Raw genomic sequence first — 20,093 nt, forward strand, 5'->3', positions numbered from 1 at the left:
AAAAAGGCAAAATAATGTTTCAAATCACACAGGTAAAAGTCATAAAATTTATCTGCTTGGAGGGGCTCTGGTGCTAATTTGTCTAAAAAGCTTTAACTACGGTCATTACAGTAGTAGTAAACTAAAGTCAGGTAGTCCCCCTGTACTGGTTTGTGGAGAATCTGCAGTAAGGCTCTTACTGTAGACTTTAGTTTATCCTCTAGTACCATGCATGTGTGGTATGTTGTGCATCATATTTTCGGGCGATAAGGAGAAATGTCTTTGAAGCGCCCTTAGAAAACACAAGTCAATGACATTGATGAAACCCAATTATTGCAATCAATTACTAATCCTAAACATCAACAATGCTCTTGATAATGACAGTTGAGTACAGGAGCTGGTCCTACTTTGCCGCCCGTGCTGAATTATTCATGCAATTAACTAACTAATGATCGGATCACGATGTCTATATGAGGATTACAACTAACTGAAATTTATCTATGAAATGGAGACACTGAATTTGTCAGATGCAATATTCAGGAGCACTGGGTTTTTCTTTTGTAACCATTCAGACATTAGAGAGTAAAATTTCCAACCGCATGTGTACATTCGGCAGTACTGGTCCTGAACGTGTAGGAGGAGAATTGATAGTGGTGTGTTATTGCACTCATCAATGTAAAATACATTGATCCCCAATGTGTGGACTTGTGGGTGCAATCTATAGCTACTAGCTAGCTAGCAATAGCAGGGTGATCGATCACAATTTATCATATTCTTGGCCAGATTCAAACATACACGCTGGCAAGGACCATCACATGCCTCTTGTTCTTTGTGAGAGTCATAAATGATAAATATGTATACAAGCTAGCCACCAAAACAGTGAGAGGAATTTAAAGAAAACCCTTTCAACCATATCTTTTCGTTTCCGCTTATGCTTATAAGCCAAAAGTTTGAATTTTTAACATTAAATTTAGAGTTGATTTTATGATTTTTCACCGTATTTTATTTTTCAGACTTGGCTTTTAGATCGCTAAGGATATGTATATAAAAGTTTTATTCACAGATTTTTTTTATTTATAAATATAGCGTTTGTTTGTTTTTTCATGAAAAAGCCAAACAATCGCCTTCTTTGCTCTTAAAAGTTGATTAAGATGGAAGTATGCTAAACACAGCACAAATGGGCCTTTTGATGGTAAACATAGTGAAGGAAGTAAGCAGGTGGTTGTATTGTTGGCAAGCCTAGCTAGTTTAGTTAGCATGGCACTGGAGTGGTTTGATTTCGCAAACGATCTGATATTCCACCTGATCCATCCTCTAGATGTGCTGAATGTCGGCCGGTCGGCAAATAATTCATCAACAGTTGTGTTTGGTTTGGACGGGCTGCAGTATTTCGTTTCGCACATGTGTGTAATCTATCACCCAGCCCACTGACTCTCTGATTTTTAAAAGAAAGAAAATAACTAGAGACCTATATATCAACCACCTCTACTAAGTCTATTTTTTTAATAGACTCACAATCTCATATGGTATTAACAAATATAAGCAGTAATTAAGAGATGATAAATATAAAAATATTAATAACATGCTAATGTTTTTTTAACAAAAATCTCGTTGCAATGCAGGTGTAATATGCTAGTACGTGTAAAAATGTATATGGCCTTTAGTCCTGTATTCTCCTTTTTGCCCCAATACTTGCATAATTGCATTTGGAAATTCGGGTTGCAGCCATCAGCAATGCCAGCACAGCGGCAATCAGTTGGTCTTTGTATGTTCTTGTAAACAGAACAAGCGGATCATGCCACTTGATATGATAACCAACAGGAAATTGAACACCAAAATGGCAGAATATAAATCAAAGGTCTAGAGTCATGTATAACATGAAGTGACAAAAAACTGCATTTCATCATTAGCTTGATGCACCAACTTCAGTATACAAGTGGTAAACTCACTCCTGAAACCCTTTTTTTCCCTCTCATTTTGGCTATTCATGCCATCAAACCCTATACTGAGAATTGCAAACTTTATCTATGTATTCACACCAGTCAATCTCACCAAAACTACACAGAACCCATGCCATACACAAAACCAGAAACCTATATCTAAACTACAGTTGAAAAACAATGTGGATAAAGAATAGACAAAAACAAATATGCACAGCAGTCGCAACCAAACCAATTCCAGAACCAGAGAAGACAATAAGATGCGTCAATTTGTACCATGCACCAATTGATTTGGCTTTGAGACATTGTTCGGTAAATTGGCAGCACTAATTTGAGAATTGCTGGATTTGGGGGCTGACGACTCATGCGAGCTGAGGATTGGAGATTCCGGTCTGGAGGGGACAGGGGATAGTTCTTCACGATCTAAATAAGCTTCAACTACTGGAAACATATCTTCCGAGTAGGTTTGGTTGCTATCTTCTCCTGGTTTGTTATCTTCTTCCATATCACTATCATCCAAGGGGGCAACATCATGGGTGGTGAATTGATGAAAATCTACTATCTCACGCAGGAAGCGATTTTCGCGTGCGTACATGGAGTTTTCCTGCGCCAGCCTTGATTTCTCAGCCAACAAGGTCTCTAGCTGCACACGAATCTGTTCAACAACAGGTTCTTCAGAGAGATTTTACATATGTAGAAAACATGTTTTACTTATTACTTCACAATGATAGCTAAAAAAATAAATAAAGTATGATAAATGGAACTCATTTAAATATGAATTTGATGACCAGCTTAAGGTATCAATGGTTAAAGCTCATCTAAGATATAGTGGCTTGAAATTCTCATCAAAGTACAATATTCTTTCATATCAACTGACCACATTATGCAAGTACTCGACCAGAAATGGAAAGGAAAACAGCAATTTCAAACTTTTTAATGATCATAGCCAGTTTTTTGGGATATCATAAAAAATTTACCTTCAAGAAGAATCTAATTCATGAAAACTTTAGCATGAGAATGAAATAATTCCAGGGAAACTGGCTTGGAAAGCATTAACATACCAGGTCATCATCCTCTTCAGTTTTGCTGCATTTCTGCTTTGCTTCTCGCAAGAACTTGTTCTCTTCTTCTAGCTGAGCACATCGCTGCTTTGCAAAAGCTAGATCAGCTTTTACCATTTTTAGTTCACGGAGCACAAGTTTTGCTTTAGCAGCCATTGCATTAGCAACCTGAAAAATTTTGGGAGTTAACGAGAAAGGCATCCGTAATCTGAATATATTTATGCAAATGCATGGCAAGAAAAGACATGTCCCATTACAAGCCACATTAACAATAAAACCAATAATCAAGAAATTAGCAAAACGAAAATAAGTATCAATACCTTTTAACATAGAAATATTTTGCCATATTAAAAAGGTATAGTTTCTCTATATTTAACTTTCTACAAACAGACCCAACATGTGGCACCTTACATCACGGGAAGCTTTTAATTGGGTTTCCTGCGCTGCAGCTCGATCATGTGAAAGATTAGGAGGTCTGAATGTATTGAACGTTGGGCTTGGCATATAAGAATTTGAATTGGCTTGCTTCCTTCTAATTTGTATCTTCTTTGTCTCCTCAATGATATTGGATGCCTTATTGTCCACAATTGTGAGTCCTTCCTGTTGAAGAAAGAAGAGAACAAGATGTTATTGAAACCAGTGAGCTAGAAAAAATATTTAAATGCATTAGTTGTTGTTAGAGAGATTTAAATTAAAATTAGAGCGATATGTCAACTTTACAACCCACTAATTATTAATTTTGAATTTCGGAATTGAATTAAGAGCGTTGGATGCATACAACTTCAAATTGATTAATTTAAAACTTAAGAACTATTAAACTGTTGGATATCTACGACTAAAGCATCCCAGGTAGTAAAAGCTAAAGAATACATAGTGCAACAGCCTATTTCATCTAACACAAATTCTTAGCATGATCTATAACCATGATAATTCGATCTACATACATACATACTAAAATGGGAACTTGCTGGAGCAGAATCCTAGAAACATCCAGAACTACAGCAAAGAGAAGTGTAGAGTTAAGAAATCAAGCAGGTCGCTTTTGCCATTAGCTATGCTAACTAAAAATAGCTGGATAGAGCTAAAAACTGGACATTACTTCCAAGGCATCTCTGAGTTTTCCACCAAATTGGTTGACAGAAGCAGCAAGAGCTTCTGACCTTGTCAGGGACCCAGTATCTCCTGTCCTCTTGTGGTTTTCAAATGACCAACGAGATCGAGATTCCTGATAAATATAACAAATTTGAAAACAATGTGAACATAAATGCAACTTGGAACATCAAGATATCCAAATTATTCTGCTTGTTCTTATAACACTTGTTACCACACCTGAGCTCCACTGGATGAATCAAACTTGTGAGGGGTCTTTTCTTTTGTGTAGTTGTCAGACTTATGTGCCACGCCATCCTCATCAAGAATTCCCTTGGCTTTTCTTGCCAAAGTTCCCCAAAGCCCAACCTTGGGCTCGTTCATACTTTTTATTGATGTGTAACTGAATGATGAAGAAGAACCCTATTCAGACAAATTGGCATGCTTAGGATACTTCATTTGTCAGACTCACACAGACAATCTTAATGGATAGTAAGAAAAATCATTAATGACAAACATCAGGTAGTGATTTATTTCAAAATTTTGGAACAAATGTTTTGTTTATCTGTTGGAGATTAAAAAAAGTGATGATTTAAGGAGTTTGGACATGAAGGGCTAAACTGACCAAGCGACCAACCATCCAGCGAAGATGGTCAATCACTCAATCAGATGTTTCTTTTTAAGGAAATGTGATGATTTGATGCATGAGCCTATAAGAATTTGGTACTATAATCATCTCACAACAAAAAAAAAAGTAATCTTGCAGTTATTTCTCCAGCTGGCCTTCTGGCCTTCCCGGCAAAATATTTCTTCACAATAAAAAAAAGTAATATGCCGTTAACAACGGATTACTCATTTACTCATTATCTAAATCTCAAAGACAAGTGGTTACTTCACTGGTTAGATAGAATCAGTCCTTTACTAAAATAAGTTGAATAAAGGCAGCAAAATCCATCTAATTTGATCCGACGAACACTGATTTAGAACCTGTATTAGGAAGAAATTTTATGTACTGAATCAAGCAAACAGAAGAGAGAGGTGAGGAGAGTAAGTGGAGTGCATGCCTGCGGCTGGGGGAAGGAGCTCCGGCGATCGTCGGCGGCGACGGGGCCCTGCTTGCGGCGGTAGGCCATGGTGAAGGGGCGCAGGGGAAGAGGAGAACCAGAAGAGAGAGGGCGAGGAGCAACCAACTTTGATGCCTCGCCACCTTCCAGCCATGGTCGCTGCTTTTCGCATAAAAAACCCTCCACTATGGAGAAATTACCTACCGAAATCAGGCCATACTGTACTTAATTCCTTTCTTAAAATCTCTTTTTTTCTCCTATGACACAGGATTTTTTGGGTTAATTGCATCAATGTCACTGCAATTATGTCAATTTAAAAATATGTCATTATAATTCCACTATTCACATACATACCATTGCAATTCTTCCTTTATTTTAGACATGCCATTTTCTACGTATTAGAGACCATTGGATCCACATGCAGGGCACCGTATTTTTGTATTGTCTAAAATATCTCTATCTTCACCTCGCTGACAAGTGGGCCCCTCTTCCATAGCTCTGGCTCTCTCCCCGGTCCCTGGCGTGCCAACGACTAGAGTCCCTTAGCCGCAATCTCGCCGCCGAAGGGGAGCGCTGCCGGAGAGCACCACGCCAGCCGCCAGCCGCGTGGTTGAAGACAACCACTGGTGGAGCTGCCGCCTATGTGCTCGTTTGGATGGCCGTGCTCTGCCGCCGACCCGGAGGAGGCCAACAACACCGTCGTCTTCTTCTGCTATGTGGAGAACGTACAGGATGGGAGACACCATCTATCTCTAGTGCGACGGCGATTTCTAGGCCTTCGCCGTGGGCAGCGGAGAGACCGTCCGCCACCGGTTGTATGACGACCGCGACAAGGTGTACTGCGCGTGGGCGTTCTACGGCAACTACAAGAGCGGCATCACGGCGAACTGCCCCGAAGCATCCTCGTGTCAGGTGGACGCCGCCGGCCGCCAGGACTGCCGCCTTCTGTTCGAGAACCGTGAGGTTATAGACAAGGGAGATGGAGATCTTGACCGTCTGCTCGCCGTGGGTGTGGATGGTGCCGGCGCCCAGGATGAGCCTGGACACGAGTTTCTGGTCGTCGCTCTCAACGAGGTAATGATGTCGACGAGCGGGATCTGGATGGGGGTTGGGTTCTTGATGAGCACGTCGACGACGAGGTCGGCACAGTGGAGGCTAGCTGATGTGCGGGATGTGGACGTCGGACACGTCGGCGAGCATCTCGTCCAGTCATTGTCGACCTCGTCATCGTCAATCTCTGGGAATCAGCGCGTGTTCAGCAACACACCGCGCCATCGACCTCGTCATCGTCACCGTTGTTGGTTGTCCGCCGCCACAGCCGCTGAACACGTCAGAATGGGGATTTTTTTCATCACGCCCTAGGGGCATTTTGGTCAATAAGAAAATCTGACAGTCAACCATGGTCAATATAGCCGATTCCGGTGTATACAGTGGCGTCCATCTAATTTTAACTGAATTATAATGGCATGTATGTGAATATTGAAATTGTAATGGTATATTTTTAAACTGGCATAATAGCAGTGGCATGGATGCAATTAATCTTTTTTTTGAGTTGATTTATTATACAATTGACGAAGTACGTGTTCTATACTATACCACTAACAAAACTCAATTTCTATGATATAGTATGGAGCAACTTGTTTTTTACTTACATCATTACGCGGCATCGTCGTTAGTCAGCAACCGTTTACCTCTGGGATAAAATTGAGATATTCGCACCATGCCACATATGACATATCACAGAATAATCTGGGATGATGGAAAAAATCAAGTGATTTTATTTTTATCAACAAGAAAACTAGTGAGTCATGTTGGTACACATGCCCTCGGGGTAAATGGACATTTTTCGTATTCTACACAGAATTTACTAATGATGATGGTATATAAGAAACAAAATTAGTTGTTTGATGGTATATTATAGAATTGAGCATTATCATGGACATATCCGTTGCAAATCGTAATATTAAAAAAATGGACAAATTTATGTTTGGTCAATGGTGTAGAATGCATTAACTGTTTTTGCAAAAGGAATATTATATATTGGTAAACACCGTGTAGGTTGACCATGGTCATTTCAGTTCATCCATATTTTGTTTATATGTACTACTCTCTCGATCCTTTAATGTAATCTATCCTGGAGATAAACCTGGACAATGGGCCATTCATCATTGAAATCTCGTACCTTTAAGGATAGGGTGAATATCTCAGCTAGCGCAACACCTATTTATTCTATTTTGTTTCATAGAAATATGAAATATATGAAAGTTGAGATAATATAGAATTGCAAATGCAACAATATATACGAGGAACTAGTGGGTGCAGATGAATAAACATAAAGAAAAAAAAAGGAAAAACAATGCCAACTCTGCTAATCTGCCGCCGGTTGCTTTTGAAGCTGGCAACAGCGAGGGCTGGAATCTGGGAGGTGGGGCTCCATCTCATCTCAAGGTACCCAAGCCGACGTGGACCGGGCCAACATAATAACTGCGTTCTATCTTGTCCAAAAACTAGCTTAAACGCTCTCGATTTGCTATGCATAAAACGATATATATTATCTAAAATAGAAAGATACATTTTTATGAAATTTGTACCGTTTTTTCTTTAGAGAATATTTCACCTAATTTAATTTTATATGTAGCTATCATTTGGATTTGATTGTTTCTTAGTATAAAAAAGTTCAAAGAGTGATCAATAGTTGAGGTGGTATGGCAGATTCACTTCACCGCCACTAGCTCATTTAAAACAAGTATAAATACATCCTCTCAACTATTGATCGAGATTCATTTACATCCAATAACTAAAAATGTTAACTAATTGCCAGCCTTTTGAGCGTTGCTAAGCTAATATGTCTATACAATTCGAATATTTATTTTATCATTTAGAACCACAAAACCATATACGTATCTCGTAACCTTAAAAAATAGTGCACATCAAGTTAATATGGCTTGTTTGTCCTTTATACCATATGACAGTATGACAGTGATAGGATAGTTATATGACATTGAAAGAAAATTAAAAAATAAATAAAACACATCCACGACAGTTACATGAATAAATAAATAATAGTAGAACTAACCTATCAGTTGGTCTCACTCCCTTCACATCTCACCACTCTCTCCTCTTCTCTCGGTTTCCTTCCTCCAATCTTCTCATTTCTCTCCTACAGTCCCCATAGATGCACATCACTCAATACAATGAGCAACGGACATCGTCGGCTCATTAAAAAAAAAAAAGGAGAAGAGCAAGCAGAGAATATAATTTGTGGGGTCCATTAGTTTTTATTATTTTTCTAACTTATATATGGGTTTATAGCCATTTTTATTGTTTTGTTATTTGTTTAATTGGCTTTAATTGCACTTAGGTGCCACGTAAGCTCCATGTATGTACTACATAGCACGACGACTAAGTAACTGTTTGGATCTAGAGATTTAATTAGGAGTATTAAATATAGACCGATAACAAAACTAGTTGCATAAATAAATGCTATTTTATTAGACAAAATTTTTTAAGCATAATTAATCCACGATTAGCAAATATTTACGTAGCATCACATTCACTAATCATGGATTAATTAGACTCAATAGATTCGTCTCGTGAAATAGTCCAGATTATGTGGTGGGTTTTATTAATAGTCTATATTTAATACTTCTAATTAGTGTCCAAACATTCGATGCGATAGAGACTTTAAAAAAAGTTTCTGGAGATCCAAACAAGGTCAAGTCCTATTTTTGGGAGAGTACAACTCACACGAATACACACCACACTCACACCAAAACACACACGCGTGCGCATCCGTACTACACGTTTAAAATTTTAGGGTGTACATACATGTGAGAGGAAAATCCCCGAATGAGATATGCGAGTTTTGATCTAGGAATCGAACTCGCGTGGGCGGCGGGTACGTGGCTAGCCACCCAAACAACGGTCGGTTCCTTGTACGTAGGTGGGTGCTACCGAAGGATCCGATTTATACTGTTATAGTTGGAGGATTCCTCGTATTCAGAATGTAATTGAAATTTGACCCAACGAAGGGTTTAGCAAGTGGGCTAGCTATGTCTGATAGAGCCCAGCTAAAAGCTCTCCTTATCTGCAACGTGGATGTTTTCTTTGGCTGTTTGGCGTTCTGCTGCGGTGCTGCCTTGTTCTTTTGTGTTGACGCATTGTTGGTTTGCTGCGCAGCCGCCGCCGCCGCCCTCTACTGCCGTCGCCCTCGACGCCGGCCAGCTCCTGCGCATGCTATCCCTCTGCCACCATATTTTGGTAGTGCTCTGACTTCAGTCAGGAGCAAGCACCATGGCCGCGCAGCCGTTGGTCTTCCGGTGGATGCAAGCGGACTGCAAGGTACTCCTCCCACTAGTCTCCTTTTCTATTCAGCTGATTCCCCGAATACTAGCTGCTGTGTATTCGTAAAGATTAATTGTGTTAGCTGGTTCAGACCAATCGCCACACTAGAAATGCTAATGTGGATTTTGCTCAAATGGTCAAACTTGCACGATGCAGCTACAACCCTACAATTTCCACACAACAGAGGGGACCGGGCTTACTGATGCTCTACTAGCATTTTCTAGAATCTGGTACTGTTAAGACATTGACAAATTAAGGCAATAATAAATCATATTTGAGCACTGTCTGCCAGGCCATAAGGACTTTGCCAACAAAAGACTAGTGGGGTGATTGTTTGGCTTTCTTATGAAAAAAGCTAAACAATATATTTGTAAATGAAAAATAATTTGTGAGTAGAACTTTTATGTATGTGTTCTTAGCGATAAAAGCCAAGGCTAAAAAATAAAGTACGATGAAAAATTCCAAAATTTACTCTAAATTTAAAGTTGAAAATTCAAATTTTGGCTTATATGCATAAGCTGAATCAAAAAAGAGAGGGATGCAGGGCATAAGTTTTACAAAGCTACTAGCCTACTAGTAGTATATGAGTGTAACTTTCATTTAATTCATGGTCTATAGTGCAAGGGAGATAATAGTTGTCTCAGATCGTATACATGCCCTTTAGGTTTACTAGAACCAAACTTTTCAATTTTAGTATCATTTTTTTCTGTACTTGAATGATTCACATGCTTTCAACTCACAGTTGTTTTGCTTGCTTCAAGATTGGATATTTTCTAGTGAAATTAAGACCGGATATTTTGTTGCCCACTGATTATGACAGCGCTATAATTTAGGAAGCACACTATAAATCTTTTGCGACATGTCTACAATTGTAACTTTCTTGTCTTTGCAGTTAGTTTGATCAAGTCCAAGTTTCCACCTGGAATGACTGAATAATTTACTTCATACTTTTGCTGAAGATAGAAAATCCATAATGCCTTTTAGTTTTACACTTTCTCTGCAAAGTTCTAAAATGCTTCCATTTTCCATTCGATGATACTAACATAATTTACACATCCACTATTTCATTGTACTGCCCCATGTTCCTCTAATGGCTCCACACAATTTTTCTCTTGAAATGGGCTACACATACATTTTAGTACTGGACATGCTGAAGTGTTCCTTTCTTCTTTGGCCATCTTTTCATCCTACTCTTGTTTAATGTAGTTACTTTCAAGGAGTATGAGCCAAGCATGGTAGCATGCAATGTGCTCATATTGAATGAGTTATTTGGGGAGCACCTTTTTGTTTGACGAGGATTTTGCTCAAGGTTTTGTTGTTATCCAACATGAGCAAATTTGCAGCGTGTGGATGCAGATTGATTTTCCAGTTTGCTTCTTCGGTTGGGACCCATGCAATTCTTGAGTCCAGACAATGTGAGCTTCCTGCCCCGGGGTTGATCAAGTCAATGCAGATGCTCCATCTCCCACCCTCCATCCAAACCCCACCCCCGGCTCAACACCCTCTACATTCCTCTGCCTTCTCCTGCAGCCCCTGTGCTCGTCGGCCAATTGGTCCTCCCCCAGCCTTTGCCTCTGCCGAGTTCCTGGGTAACTATCTTCTCCCTTGTGAAAAATTTACAGCATTTGGATAGATCTTAAAATGGGATGTGTGACCTTGATATGGTCTCTATATGCAGAATATGTGATTTTCCTCATTTAAAATGGCTGGCGCACCAAAAGCTGGAATTTTTCTAAAACTAGCAGCGCAGCTTTGGCACTACTAAACTCTACAACTAATGCAGGTTCAGTTCCAGACAGTGCCCAGATGCCACCACGGCGGCGCCGCCGGCGGAGTGTGGCTGGCATCGACCAGGATGATCTCCTTGACCCGGACGCCCTTGCCGACCCAGACAGCAGCTTCTACGAGATCAATGGCATCAGGGTCCACCACAAGGTTTGCAGCCATGAGGATTCCAGCGACCAATCTCTTGACTCTGCCATCACAAATGCTGACCAAAACCAAATTGGTTTGCCAATACTGCTATTGCATGGGTTTGGCTCTTCAGTCTTCTCCTGGAACCACATCATGCGCCCTCTAGCCCGCATTGCTGGTGCCAAAGTGCTTGCCTTTGATCGGCCTGCTTTTGGTCTGACGTCCAGGACCATCTGGTCTGCTGATGACACCAAACCTCTCAACCCCTACTCCATGGCCTTCTCAGTCATAGCTACATTGGCATTCATTGACCAACTTGGTACCAACAAGGTTGTCCTTGTGGGGTATGGTTGCAGCACAACATATAATGTTCTATCTGTGTTCATTACTTAATCTGATAAATGAAAAAAGTGTGATGGTTTGGGTTTCAGGCACTCAGCTGGTTGCCTTGTAGCAGTGGATGCATACTTAGAGGCGCCAGAAAGGGTAGCTGCACTTGTGCTGGTTGCACCATCGATTTTCGTGCCGGTTTTCAAGAGGAAAGGTGTGAAGGACTATGGTTCAGCTGAACAAGAATGGCAGAAGAAGAACGATTCTAATGGCTCAAATTTGCCTACAAATTCATTCATTAGGATCCGGGAAGGATTCCTTGAGCTATGCTTGCGCACTGCAGGGTTTCTTATGCATATGATTAGCGCAATAGGTGGCCTGATTCGATCTTTGTATTGTAAAGCTGTTGTTGCTGTTCTTCGATCATCATTAGGAGTGATGCTGGTAAGTTTTTTATTTAAAAGAGAAAGGAAATTCTAATGCTTTAGTTCATAGTCTCTTCAATGTATACTTTAGTTATCTAGGGGTAGTAAATGCATCAATACAAGTTCATTATCTAAAACAAATCAACACAAGTAAAGATGAATAAACTCAACTTGAAAGAAGAAACTTTAATCAACTCTAACTGCCTCACTGTATATCAGGCTATTACAGTTTACAAGCAATTCTTTATGCATTGAAAAAAAAAATCAGGTTGCATTTTTTTCTTGATTGGTCTTTGCGACAGGTAAGATTGATCATGGATAAATTTGGTATATTGGCTGTCCGCAATGCATGGTACGACCCAAGCAAAGTGACTGATCATGTCATTCAAGGTTACACTAAGGTGATTATCTGTTTCTGAAAACTTAGCAACTATTCGATGCTCATTAGTATATACTATGTTGTTTTATGCAAAAACTAAAAGCTACGTTATCTGTTCAGCCATTAAGATCCAGAGGATGGGAGATGGCTCTTTTGGAGTACACTGTATCCATGATCATGGATTCTACATCCACATCAAAAGTGCCAGTCTCAGAGAGGCTTTCTGAGATCTCATGCCCAGGTTTTCATATACACACTTCTTTTGTGCTCCTTTGATGATATATACATAAGTGAAATACTACTTATTATCCATGTTTGCATTTATTTATAAGTCTAGATGTGAAGTAGTTGGAATTATCTTGCACATGGTTCATAAAGGATGTTACTTTCTGAATGATCTATGTGTCTTACCATCGCAGTGCTAATCGTGAGTGGAGACACTGATCGCCTTGTTCCTCGTTGGAACACCGAGCGCGTAGCACGTGCGATACCTGGTGCAGAATTTGAGGTGATCAAGAACTGTGGTCACTTGCCCCAGGAGGAACGACCTGAAGAATTCGTGTCTGTTATTGAAAGGTTCCTAAGAAAAGCTTTTGGAAGAGCCAACGAACAAGATCAAATGTTCCAAGCAGCTGTATGAAATCAGTATCCCAGTACGTACAGAAGCAGATGAGAGTTGGACTTGAAACTTGAGATACAAGAGTGGTTTGAGTGAAAGAGGAAAAAACATGATAAGCATGCCGAATTGGTCATGTAGTAGCAGTATACCTTTATGTATATATATAGGAAAGTATATAGTGACGAACTCACTGGATTGCCCTTTTTTTCTTATTTTGTGTGAAATTAGAGCTCCATATATCACATATGGTGTTTTCAGAAACGAATTCATCTCTGTTGTATGTTGCTGGAAACCTGCGGTGCACGTATGTGTTGATTCAGAGAGAATCGACTTGGTGGTTTACCATTACTTACAGGATATAGGGGCTAGCAACAAAATCCAGTTTGATACTTTGATGATAATCCCAGCAAGGAGCATACACACAGTTGATTCAGACAATGCATTTGTTCCTCTGATTCTTCTTTTTTAATTGGACGCCATTAGATATTTGGATCTACATTTAACATTTCATCTTATTAAAAAATTTTATGTAACTGCGTAAAATTATAAAGCATGTTTAAAATATCTTTAATGATAAAATAAATTACAATAAGGTAACTAATAATTGTGAAATTTTTATAAATAAAAAGAATGATCAAATCCAAAAGTGTAGAATAAGAAAAGAACGCAGTTAAACGGGAGAATAGCAAATCTAGTGAGTAATAATGAGAGAGATTGAGTGCGATGGATGAGTTTTGCTGGTGGGCCCACCAGGCAGAGGGGTATAGACTCACCTGGCAGAGGAGGCTAACCCTTTCGTCCTCCTCGTCTTCATTTTCCTCTCATCCCTCTTCTGAACTTCACTGACCAACCAACCTCCAAAGAAAAAAAAAATCCTCAAATCCACAGCGGAGTGATTCCATTTCCAGCTAAAGATTGGCGTCGATCGCCTGCACTGCATCGCATCAACCCGTCCATTGGTGATCCAGTCCAGGTCCCTCCTCCTTACCCTAGCTCCAATCCTACCTGGATTCAATGAAGGGAGATTGAGGAACCGGATGCTCGATCTGTTGCACTAACGCTTCACAAGGTAGCTTCCTTGTTTCACACTTCTTCTCGATCTGCAATCTCTTCCTAGCCTAGGTATTCCTCTTTCTAATTTGTTCATCACATGACATGCGACAACATCTTAGCAACACAATTTCTTTTCTTTTCATTTCTTTTGCAGGTCTACCTCGACCACCTCCTGCCGCATTGCTGACCAACCCCACTGTGTCCTATTTGCTTGTTCAATTTTTATCCATGTCTGATCATCAGAGACACGCTGGGAATTATTCTCCGGTTCCCACACAACCAGATGTTCAGTGCCTAGTTTGTACAAGACCATTTGCTTTGGATGCCGAGGTCAACGATACCTTTGAAGCTTTAGCCATATGCATGGACTGCAAGTCCACAGTACTTAATGTCGACGATGAAATAACCAGCACTTCTCGGCACATGGCACGAAGAAGGCGGAGATCCAGGACTGCAAGTATTGATTCCATCGAGGATGCGTTTTCGCAGGAGTTCTCTCAGCTGATCAACTTAGCGAGGCAAGGTTGTGAAGGCGATACCGATTCTTCATCGGTCGTGCTGCAAAATGTGTCGTATAATTCGACACCAAACCATTCTCAAAGATGGCATGCTTCCAATGATGAGAGTGATGGCCCCAATTATGTTGATTTTGTGTTTGGTGAAATTGAATCAACCATCAGTTTTGGTGACTATGGTGGTGATTCAGATACCTCTCTAGACCAACATAGTGTGACAGCCAGGAGGATTTCCATTCAACTTGACAATGATGGCTATGCCAACACAGATACCGATATCGATCCCATGAATGCTAGACTAGATCAGTGGGATTCAGATGACCAAGAAGACGTGCAATCGGAACATTCTGATTTTGGTGAAGCAGTTGACATCATGATCCATCACCAGCAACAATCACGTGATATTCAGTTGAGTGGATTGAGTGAGGACGAATCTGAAGATGCATTTAATTGGAGTATGACTGTACGTCAAAGAGCAAATATGACTAACTTGCTAGAAGACATGGAAGGGTCACAAATCAGGACAGCTTTTGTTGGGAACCCAGGTGATTATGTTGATGCAAGGCAGTTTGAGATGCTCCTTGAGCAATTTGCTGAGGACAACAATTCCAGAAGAGGAGCTCCGCCAGCTGCAACATCCTTTGTTGAAAATCTTCCTTCTGTGATTATTTCCACAGGCTATCAAACAAATGGTGATGTGATCTGTCCAGTCTGCAAAGACCCAATTCCTATCCGAGCAAGAGCAAAACAACTACCATGCACGCATCTATATCATTCATCGTGCATCTTGTCATGGCTTGGTTCTAGGAATACATGTCCTGTCTGCCGATATGAGCTTCCTACAGATGATGCGGAATATGAAAGGTCCAAGCGAACTGCAACCAATGAAAGAGACATGCAGGTTGTGGATCACACCCATCTCCAGGAAAGCATGGATGAAATTTCTGATGAACCAGAGCTCGAAGTAACTCGTCATATGGCTATTGGTGCAGTGGGAGAGACTATTTCAAGTGAACGCAGTGTTCGGGCTGCAGAACAACCAAACAGGGCACACAGGCGCAGTGGATGGTTTTTTATTGCAGCTGCTCCAGTTGTAAGCCTTGTTAGTTTAGCTCTAGTTTTATGCTTTACAAATCCTCCTAGGATTGGTAGAAGGCAACCGTACTGTAGATCCCCAAGTGCCACTGTGGTACATGTAGACACCAAAAGAAGTTGGTGGTCTATGTTCTAGAGTGTCCCGCGGGTACATCTGATGACAAACTGACTATATGGTGGCTCATGATTGTTTACAGTAACGTTTCTGTAATTTTTTTAAAAAAAATTCAAATGTTGTAGTTGTTGCAGTGACCGGTTGAGTGTTGTAAAACAATTCTAGTGCCCACTTTTTTCTTCCACTTTGCTCAGTCCAGCAATGTGTATTGATACCTGATGTTTGTTTAATATATGTGTGTCATTGGATGTCCTATGTTTCCTTCTGTTGTTGGTTGTTGCCATATATATTTAAATCACCATGGAAGAGAAGATTCCATCTGCATTCAATGGTTTCTGTCAGAAGTTTACCTAGAGCCCAGTAGAGAGGTAATTTTTTTCTCCTATTGTTTGAAGCTCATGTGTAGGTTTCATTGGTTTGTGCCTCAAATTTGCTGTCTGAACTCTGGAAACTGAACAGGCCTCCTTTTACAAAAAGAAAATGTCTAATATTTAGCGGTGAGGTAATTGTTTTACTATCTACTAATTCATGGTATATTGTTTTTTTCTCCTGAAATGCTTCCGGTAACCAAACTAGGTTGTTGCATAATGCAGTAGGCCTAGCACAGGATGACAACTTAAGACTGATTCTTAAATTTTCATCGGTAAACCGGGGATTCAATATAATATTCTTTTAGTAATATACACTTATTGAATTCGTGTTATCATGAACTGGAAGGTCTTAGCTGATTGTTAGTTAATCCCAATATGTGAAAGCAACCTACAAAACAATCAGTTGCTGGAGAAAAGGTCAAACAAAAGATCCACATGCTAGAGGTGTCAAACAAATATATAAAGCTAGTCTATGGAAAACCTAATGTAGATGTCTGAAGATTTGACAGAAATACTTTGCCTCTCTGGTTCCCTATCCTTCATGGAGAAACTGCTTGCACTCATTGGTGTTCTTGTCATACTTGTTAACTTTGCTCTGTTCTACTTGTGCAACATCCTATGGCTGAGGCCTGTGAAGATAAGGAAGATATTGAGGAAGCAAGGCATAAGGGGTCCCAAGCCTACTTTGCTCTATGGCAACACCAGGGAGATGAAAAGAATCCAACAAGAGCTCAAGGTTTCGCAGAAGCAAGGCACCAACAACTACATCTCCACCCTCTTCCCACATCTCTTTCTCTGGAGGGAAACTTATGGTATGTATTCTAGTGTTTCTTAACTTTGTCCATGATTGACTCTTTTACTCATTTGTCCATGAGTAGATCAGACTGATGATCGGATCCTGATGTTTAATAATGGCATATATTGGAGATTAGTGATCCCATACAACTGTTATAAGTGAATTAATGAATTGCCATGGAGAATCAGGGCCCCAAAATGTCCCTCCTATTAAAGATCTAGTTTATAAGCCTGATTTGATCATTTAGTAGGGATTTGGAGGGCAATCATACTAACTTTTTAAATGTCTCCTGTTTTTACTCCTTTTCAACTGTTAGTAGGATATCAAATTCTATGAACAGCCATTTTCGAAGAAATGGTATCATCACACGTTTTTAAAATAAATATAATCCTTTTTACAAAAGTTTCTTTGATATTATTTTATTACATTGTGGTTTCCATTTACTGTCCTACAAAGTTCCATTGGAAGCTACTGTGTTTCAGTTCTTAAACAAGCCCAACATGCTGTACTGAGCATTGCTAATTTTTTTGTCAGATTGATAAGTATTGATGAATAACTTATTTAGATCATGGGGCCCTTTACAGCTTAATATAATAATAGCCTTTCAACTCTTGACAGTCATAAATGATTCAGTAGTTGACCCGTGATTAAAATTTCCACACACTAATTTTATATGCTTTCTTTTGTTTTGTGTTGAACTGACTAACTATTTCGTAAGCAAGATCTCATCTGCTTAGGGCCTTTTATACAATAACTATCATATCTATTATTTGCTTGCTTTGAAACATTAATTTTGCATATGAATTCAATCTTAGAATACTATGCTTGTTGTATCATTTTCCCTATATTCATGTCAAATATGAGGGAATACATATTTCAAGTTCTTCTTAACATGTGAATTTTGACCAGGTCCAGTGTTCCTGTACTCAACAGGAGCTATGGAGATACTACAAGTTTCTCATCCAGATATGGTAAAGGACCTAGGCCGTTGGACACCATCAGAGCTTGGTAAGCCTACTTATCTGAAGAAATCCCGCAAGGCCCTCTTTGGAGGAGGTTTATTTACAGTGAATGGCGATGAGTGGGCCTATCAGAGGAAAATCATTGCACCAGAGTTCTTTGTGGAGAAGATTAAGGTACCATTGAAGTGTGATTGCTTATAATTTTCATGGACTGAAAACCTTAGACTTTGTATCATGCATGATTGCAATATTTATTTGAATGCATGCAGGGTATGATACAGCTGATTGAGGATGCAACTGGTCCAGTGTTAGAAGCATGGGAATGCATGATCGACGATTCAGGAGGATGTAGGGAAATAGTTGTTGATGATTACTTGCGGAACTTGTCAGCAGATGTAATTGCCAGGGCCTGCTTTGGAAGTAGCTTCACAAAAGGAGAAGAGATATTTTGCAAGCTTAGGCAGCTCCAAAAAGCAATTGCTCAACAAGATGCGTTTGTTGGCTTGTCTGCACTGTGGTGAGTAAATGAAATTAGTCACAATGAAAAGAGAACAGTTTGAAATCCCTTTGAAATGAGAACCTCTACGTGCGTCTTACAATATATTAACCAGGAGTCTTTATGTATACTCCTTTTTAATTTGAGAGTAGTAGGTAGAAATTGGGAGAGAACCTCACCATAAACTGTTTTTAAATCGTTGTTCTTGTTTAAACATGATACTTATTACATGTCACAGTGACAGATATATGTGATCACGGCTTCTAAAATGGTTCATGCTATATTACTGTTGCAGGAAATACCTGCCAACGAAGAGCAACCAAGAAATACGGACGCTGGATGAACAAGTCCGGTTACTGATCCTGGAAGTCGCAAAGGAACACCGCCATCACCAAGATCCACACAACGGCCTTCTGAGCGCTATCATCGATGGCGCGCAGGATGGTCGCAGCGCTGCAGAGGCCGAGGACTTCATCGTCGGAAACTGCAAGACCATCTACTTCGGGGGGCACGAGAGCACGGCGGTCACCGCCATCTGGTGCCTGATGCTACTCGCCACGCACCCTGAATGGCAGGAACGCGCCCGGGCTGAGGCAATGGAGGTTTGCCGGGGAAGAACACCCTTGGACGGCGACGCCCTTTGCCGGCTAAAGATCGTGAGCAATGAACAACCTAAACTACATTGTTCATCCTGCAACTTGACAGAAACTAATCAACTACGTTGTTCATCTTGCAACTTGACAGTTGATATTGATGTCGAAAATGCAGGTGACGATGGTGATCCAGGAGACGCTCCGGCTGTACCCTCCGGCGTCAATGATGATGCGTGAGGCCCTGACAGACGACGTGAGGCTCGGCGATGTCGACGTGCCTCGCAGCACCATCGTTCAGGTGCCCAGGCTGATGTTGCACCTGGACAAGGACGCCTGGGGCGCCGACGCCGACGAGTTTCGGCCGGAGCGGTTCGCGAACGGCGTGGCGGCGGCGGCGTGCAGAGCGGCGCACATGTACGTGCCGTTCGGGCACGGGCCGAGGACATGCATCGGGCAGAACCTGGCGATGGTGGAGCTGAAGGTGGTGCTGGCCAGGCTGCTGAGCAAGTTCGCCTTCTCGCCGTCGCCGACGTACCGCCACTCGCCGGCGTTCAGGCTGACCATTGAGCCCGGGTTCGGCCTGCCGCTCATGGTGGCGAGGCTGCCATGAGCGAGTGCTTCGTTACTTGTTTATACAGCTGGGCCTGGGCGGTCGATTCATCTCAGCTCTCAGCACACAGACAGCAAGACTTGATTTCAGCACTTATAAGTGCGTTGATTCTAACCAAAGGAAATGTACTACCCCTCTATTTATATGATTTTATAGATTCATTGCAGAAACAACTATATGTTTTATAAGGGCAATTTTACTATTTTTTTTAAAAAAAATACCTATAGATACAAGAGTACTCAGAAGTATCAAATTTTATGCTATAAAATATGGTACATCTTTATTTTTTTAAGAATAATAAAATTACTTATTTTTTATATATCAAATTTATTAGTAGTTATAT

At 40.6% G+C, this 20,093-nt stretch overlaps 4 protein-coding genes across 10 annotated transcripts; 3 read left to right on the plus strand and 1 right to left on the minus strand.

Moving 5' to 3' along the window:
* Window positions 1-1,868: 1,868 nt before the first annotated feature.
* LOC102704382 lies at window positions 1,869-5,262 on the minus strand. 3 transcript variants are annotated; one of them, XM_040529453.1, is made up of 7 exons: window positions 5,134-5,262; window positions 4,310-4,492; window positions 4,080-4,205; window positions 3,392-3,580; window positions 2,981-3,148; window positions 2,513-2,574; window positions 1,869-2,428 (listed from the first exon to the last, which is right to left on the minus strand). In XM_040529453.1, the coding sequence occupies exons 1-7, from the start codon at window positions 5,200-5,202 to the stop codon at window positions 2,185-2,187; spliced, it is 1,041 nt and encodes a 346-aa protein (XP_040385387.1). In that variant the 5' UTR covers window positions 5,203-5,262; the 3' UTR covers window positions 1,869-2,184. The 3 variants fall into 3 exon arrangements, with proteins under 3 accessions (XP_040385387.1, XP_006664286.1, XP_040385388.1); XM_006664223.3 differs by having other exon boundaries at window positions 1,869-2,574; XM_040529454.1 differs by lacking the exon at window positions 5,134-5,262 and adding an exon at window positions 4,962-5,022 and having other exon boundaries at window positions 1,869-2,574.
* A 3,972-nt stretch (window positions 5,263-9,234) lies between these two features.
* On the plus strand, window positions 9,235-13,613 carry LOC102704663 (2-hydroxy-6-oxononadienedioate/2-hydroxy-6-oxononatrienedioate hydrolase). 4 transcript variants are annotated; one of them, XM_040529831.1, is made up of 7 exons: window positions 9,235-9,474; window positions 10,821-11,066; window positions 11,261-11,735; window positions 11,823-12,165; window positions 12,449-12,547; window positions 12,646-12,766; window positions 12,945-13,613. In XM_040529831.1, exons 2-7 carry the CDS (start codon window positions 10,925-10,927, stop codon window positions 13,163-13,165), a joined length of 1,401 nt encoding a protein of 466 aa, XP_040385765.1. In that variant the 5' UTR covers window positions 9,235-9,474; window positions 10,821-10,924; the 3' UTR covers window positions 13,166-13,613. The 4 variants fall into 4 exon arrangements, with proteins under 4 accessions (XP_040385765.1, XP_015698439.2, XP_015698440.2 ...); XM_015842953.2 differs by having other exon boundaries at window positions 10,834-11,066; XM_040529830.1 differs by having other exon boundaries at window positions 9,411-9,474; window positions 10,684-11,066.
* A 302-nt stretch (window positions 13,614-13,915) lies between these two features.
* Window positions 13,916-16,170, plus strand: LOC102707444. Its single transcript, XM_006663690.3, has 2 exons — window positions 13,916-14,213; window positions 14,352-16,170. Exon 2 carries the CDS (start codon window positions 14,426-14,428, stop codon window positions 15,941-15,943), a length of 1,518 nt encoding a protein of 505 aa, XP_006663753.1. The 5' UTR covers window positions 13,916-14,213; window positions 14,352-14,425; the 3' UTR covers window positions 15,944-16,170.
* Window positions 16,171-18,004: 1,834 nt separating this feature from the next.
* On the plus strand, window positions 18,005-19,937 carry LOC102707725 (cytochrome P450 714C3). 2 transcript variants are annotated; one of them, XM_040529590.1, is made up of 3 exons: window positions 18,005-18,225; window positions 18,321-18,568; window positions 18,843-19,473. In XM_040529590.1, the coding sequence occupies exons 1-3, from the start codon at window positions 18,028-18,030 to the stop codon at window positions 19,375-19,377; spliced, it is 981 nt and encodes a 326-aa protein (XP_040385524.1). In that variant the 5' UTR covers window positions 18,005-18,027; the 3' UTR covers window positions 19,378-19,473. The 2 variants fall into 2 exon arrangements, with proteins under 2 accessions (XP_040385524.1, XP_006663754.2); XM_006663691.3 differs by lacking the exon at window positions 18,005-18,225 and having other exon boundaries at window positions 18,271-18,568; window positions 18,843-19,203; window positions 19,316-19,937.
* Window positions 19,938-20,093: the final 156 nt, after the last annotated feature.

This window comes from Oryza brachyantha, chromosome 12 (genome assembly GCF_000231095.2).
Source record: "Oryza brachyantha chromosome 12, ObraRS2, whole genome shotgun sequence".
Taxonomy (NCBI): Eukaryota; Viridiplantae; Streptophyta; class Magnoliopsida; order Poales; family Poaceae; genus Oryza; species Oryza brachyantha.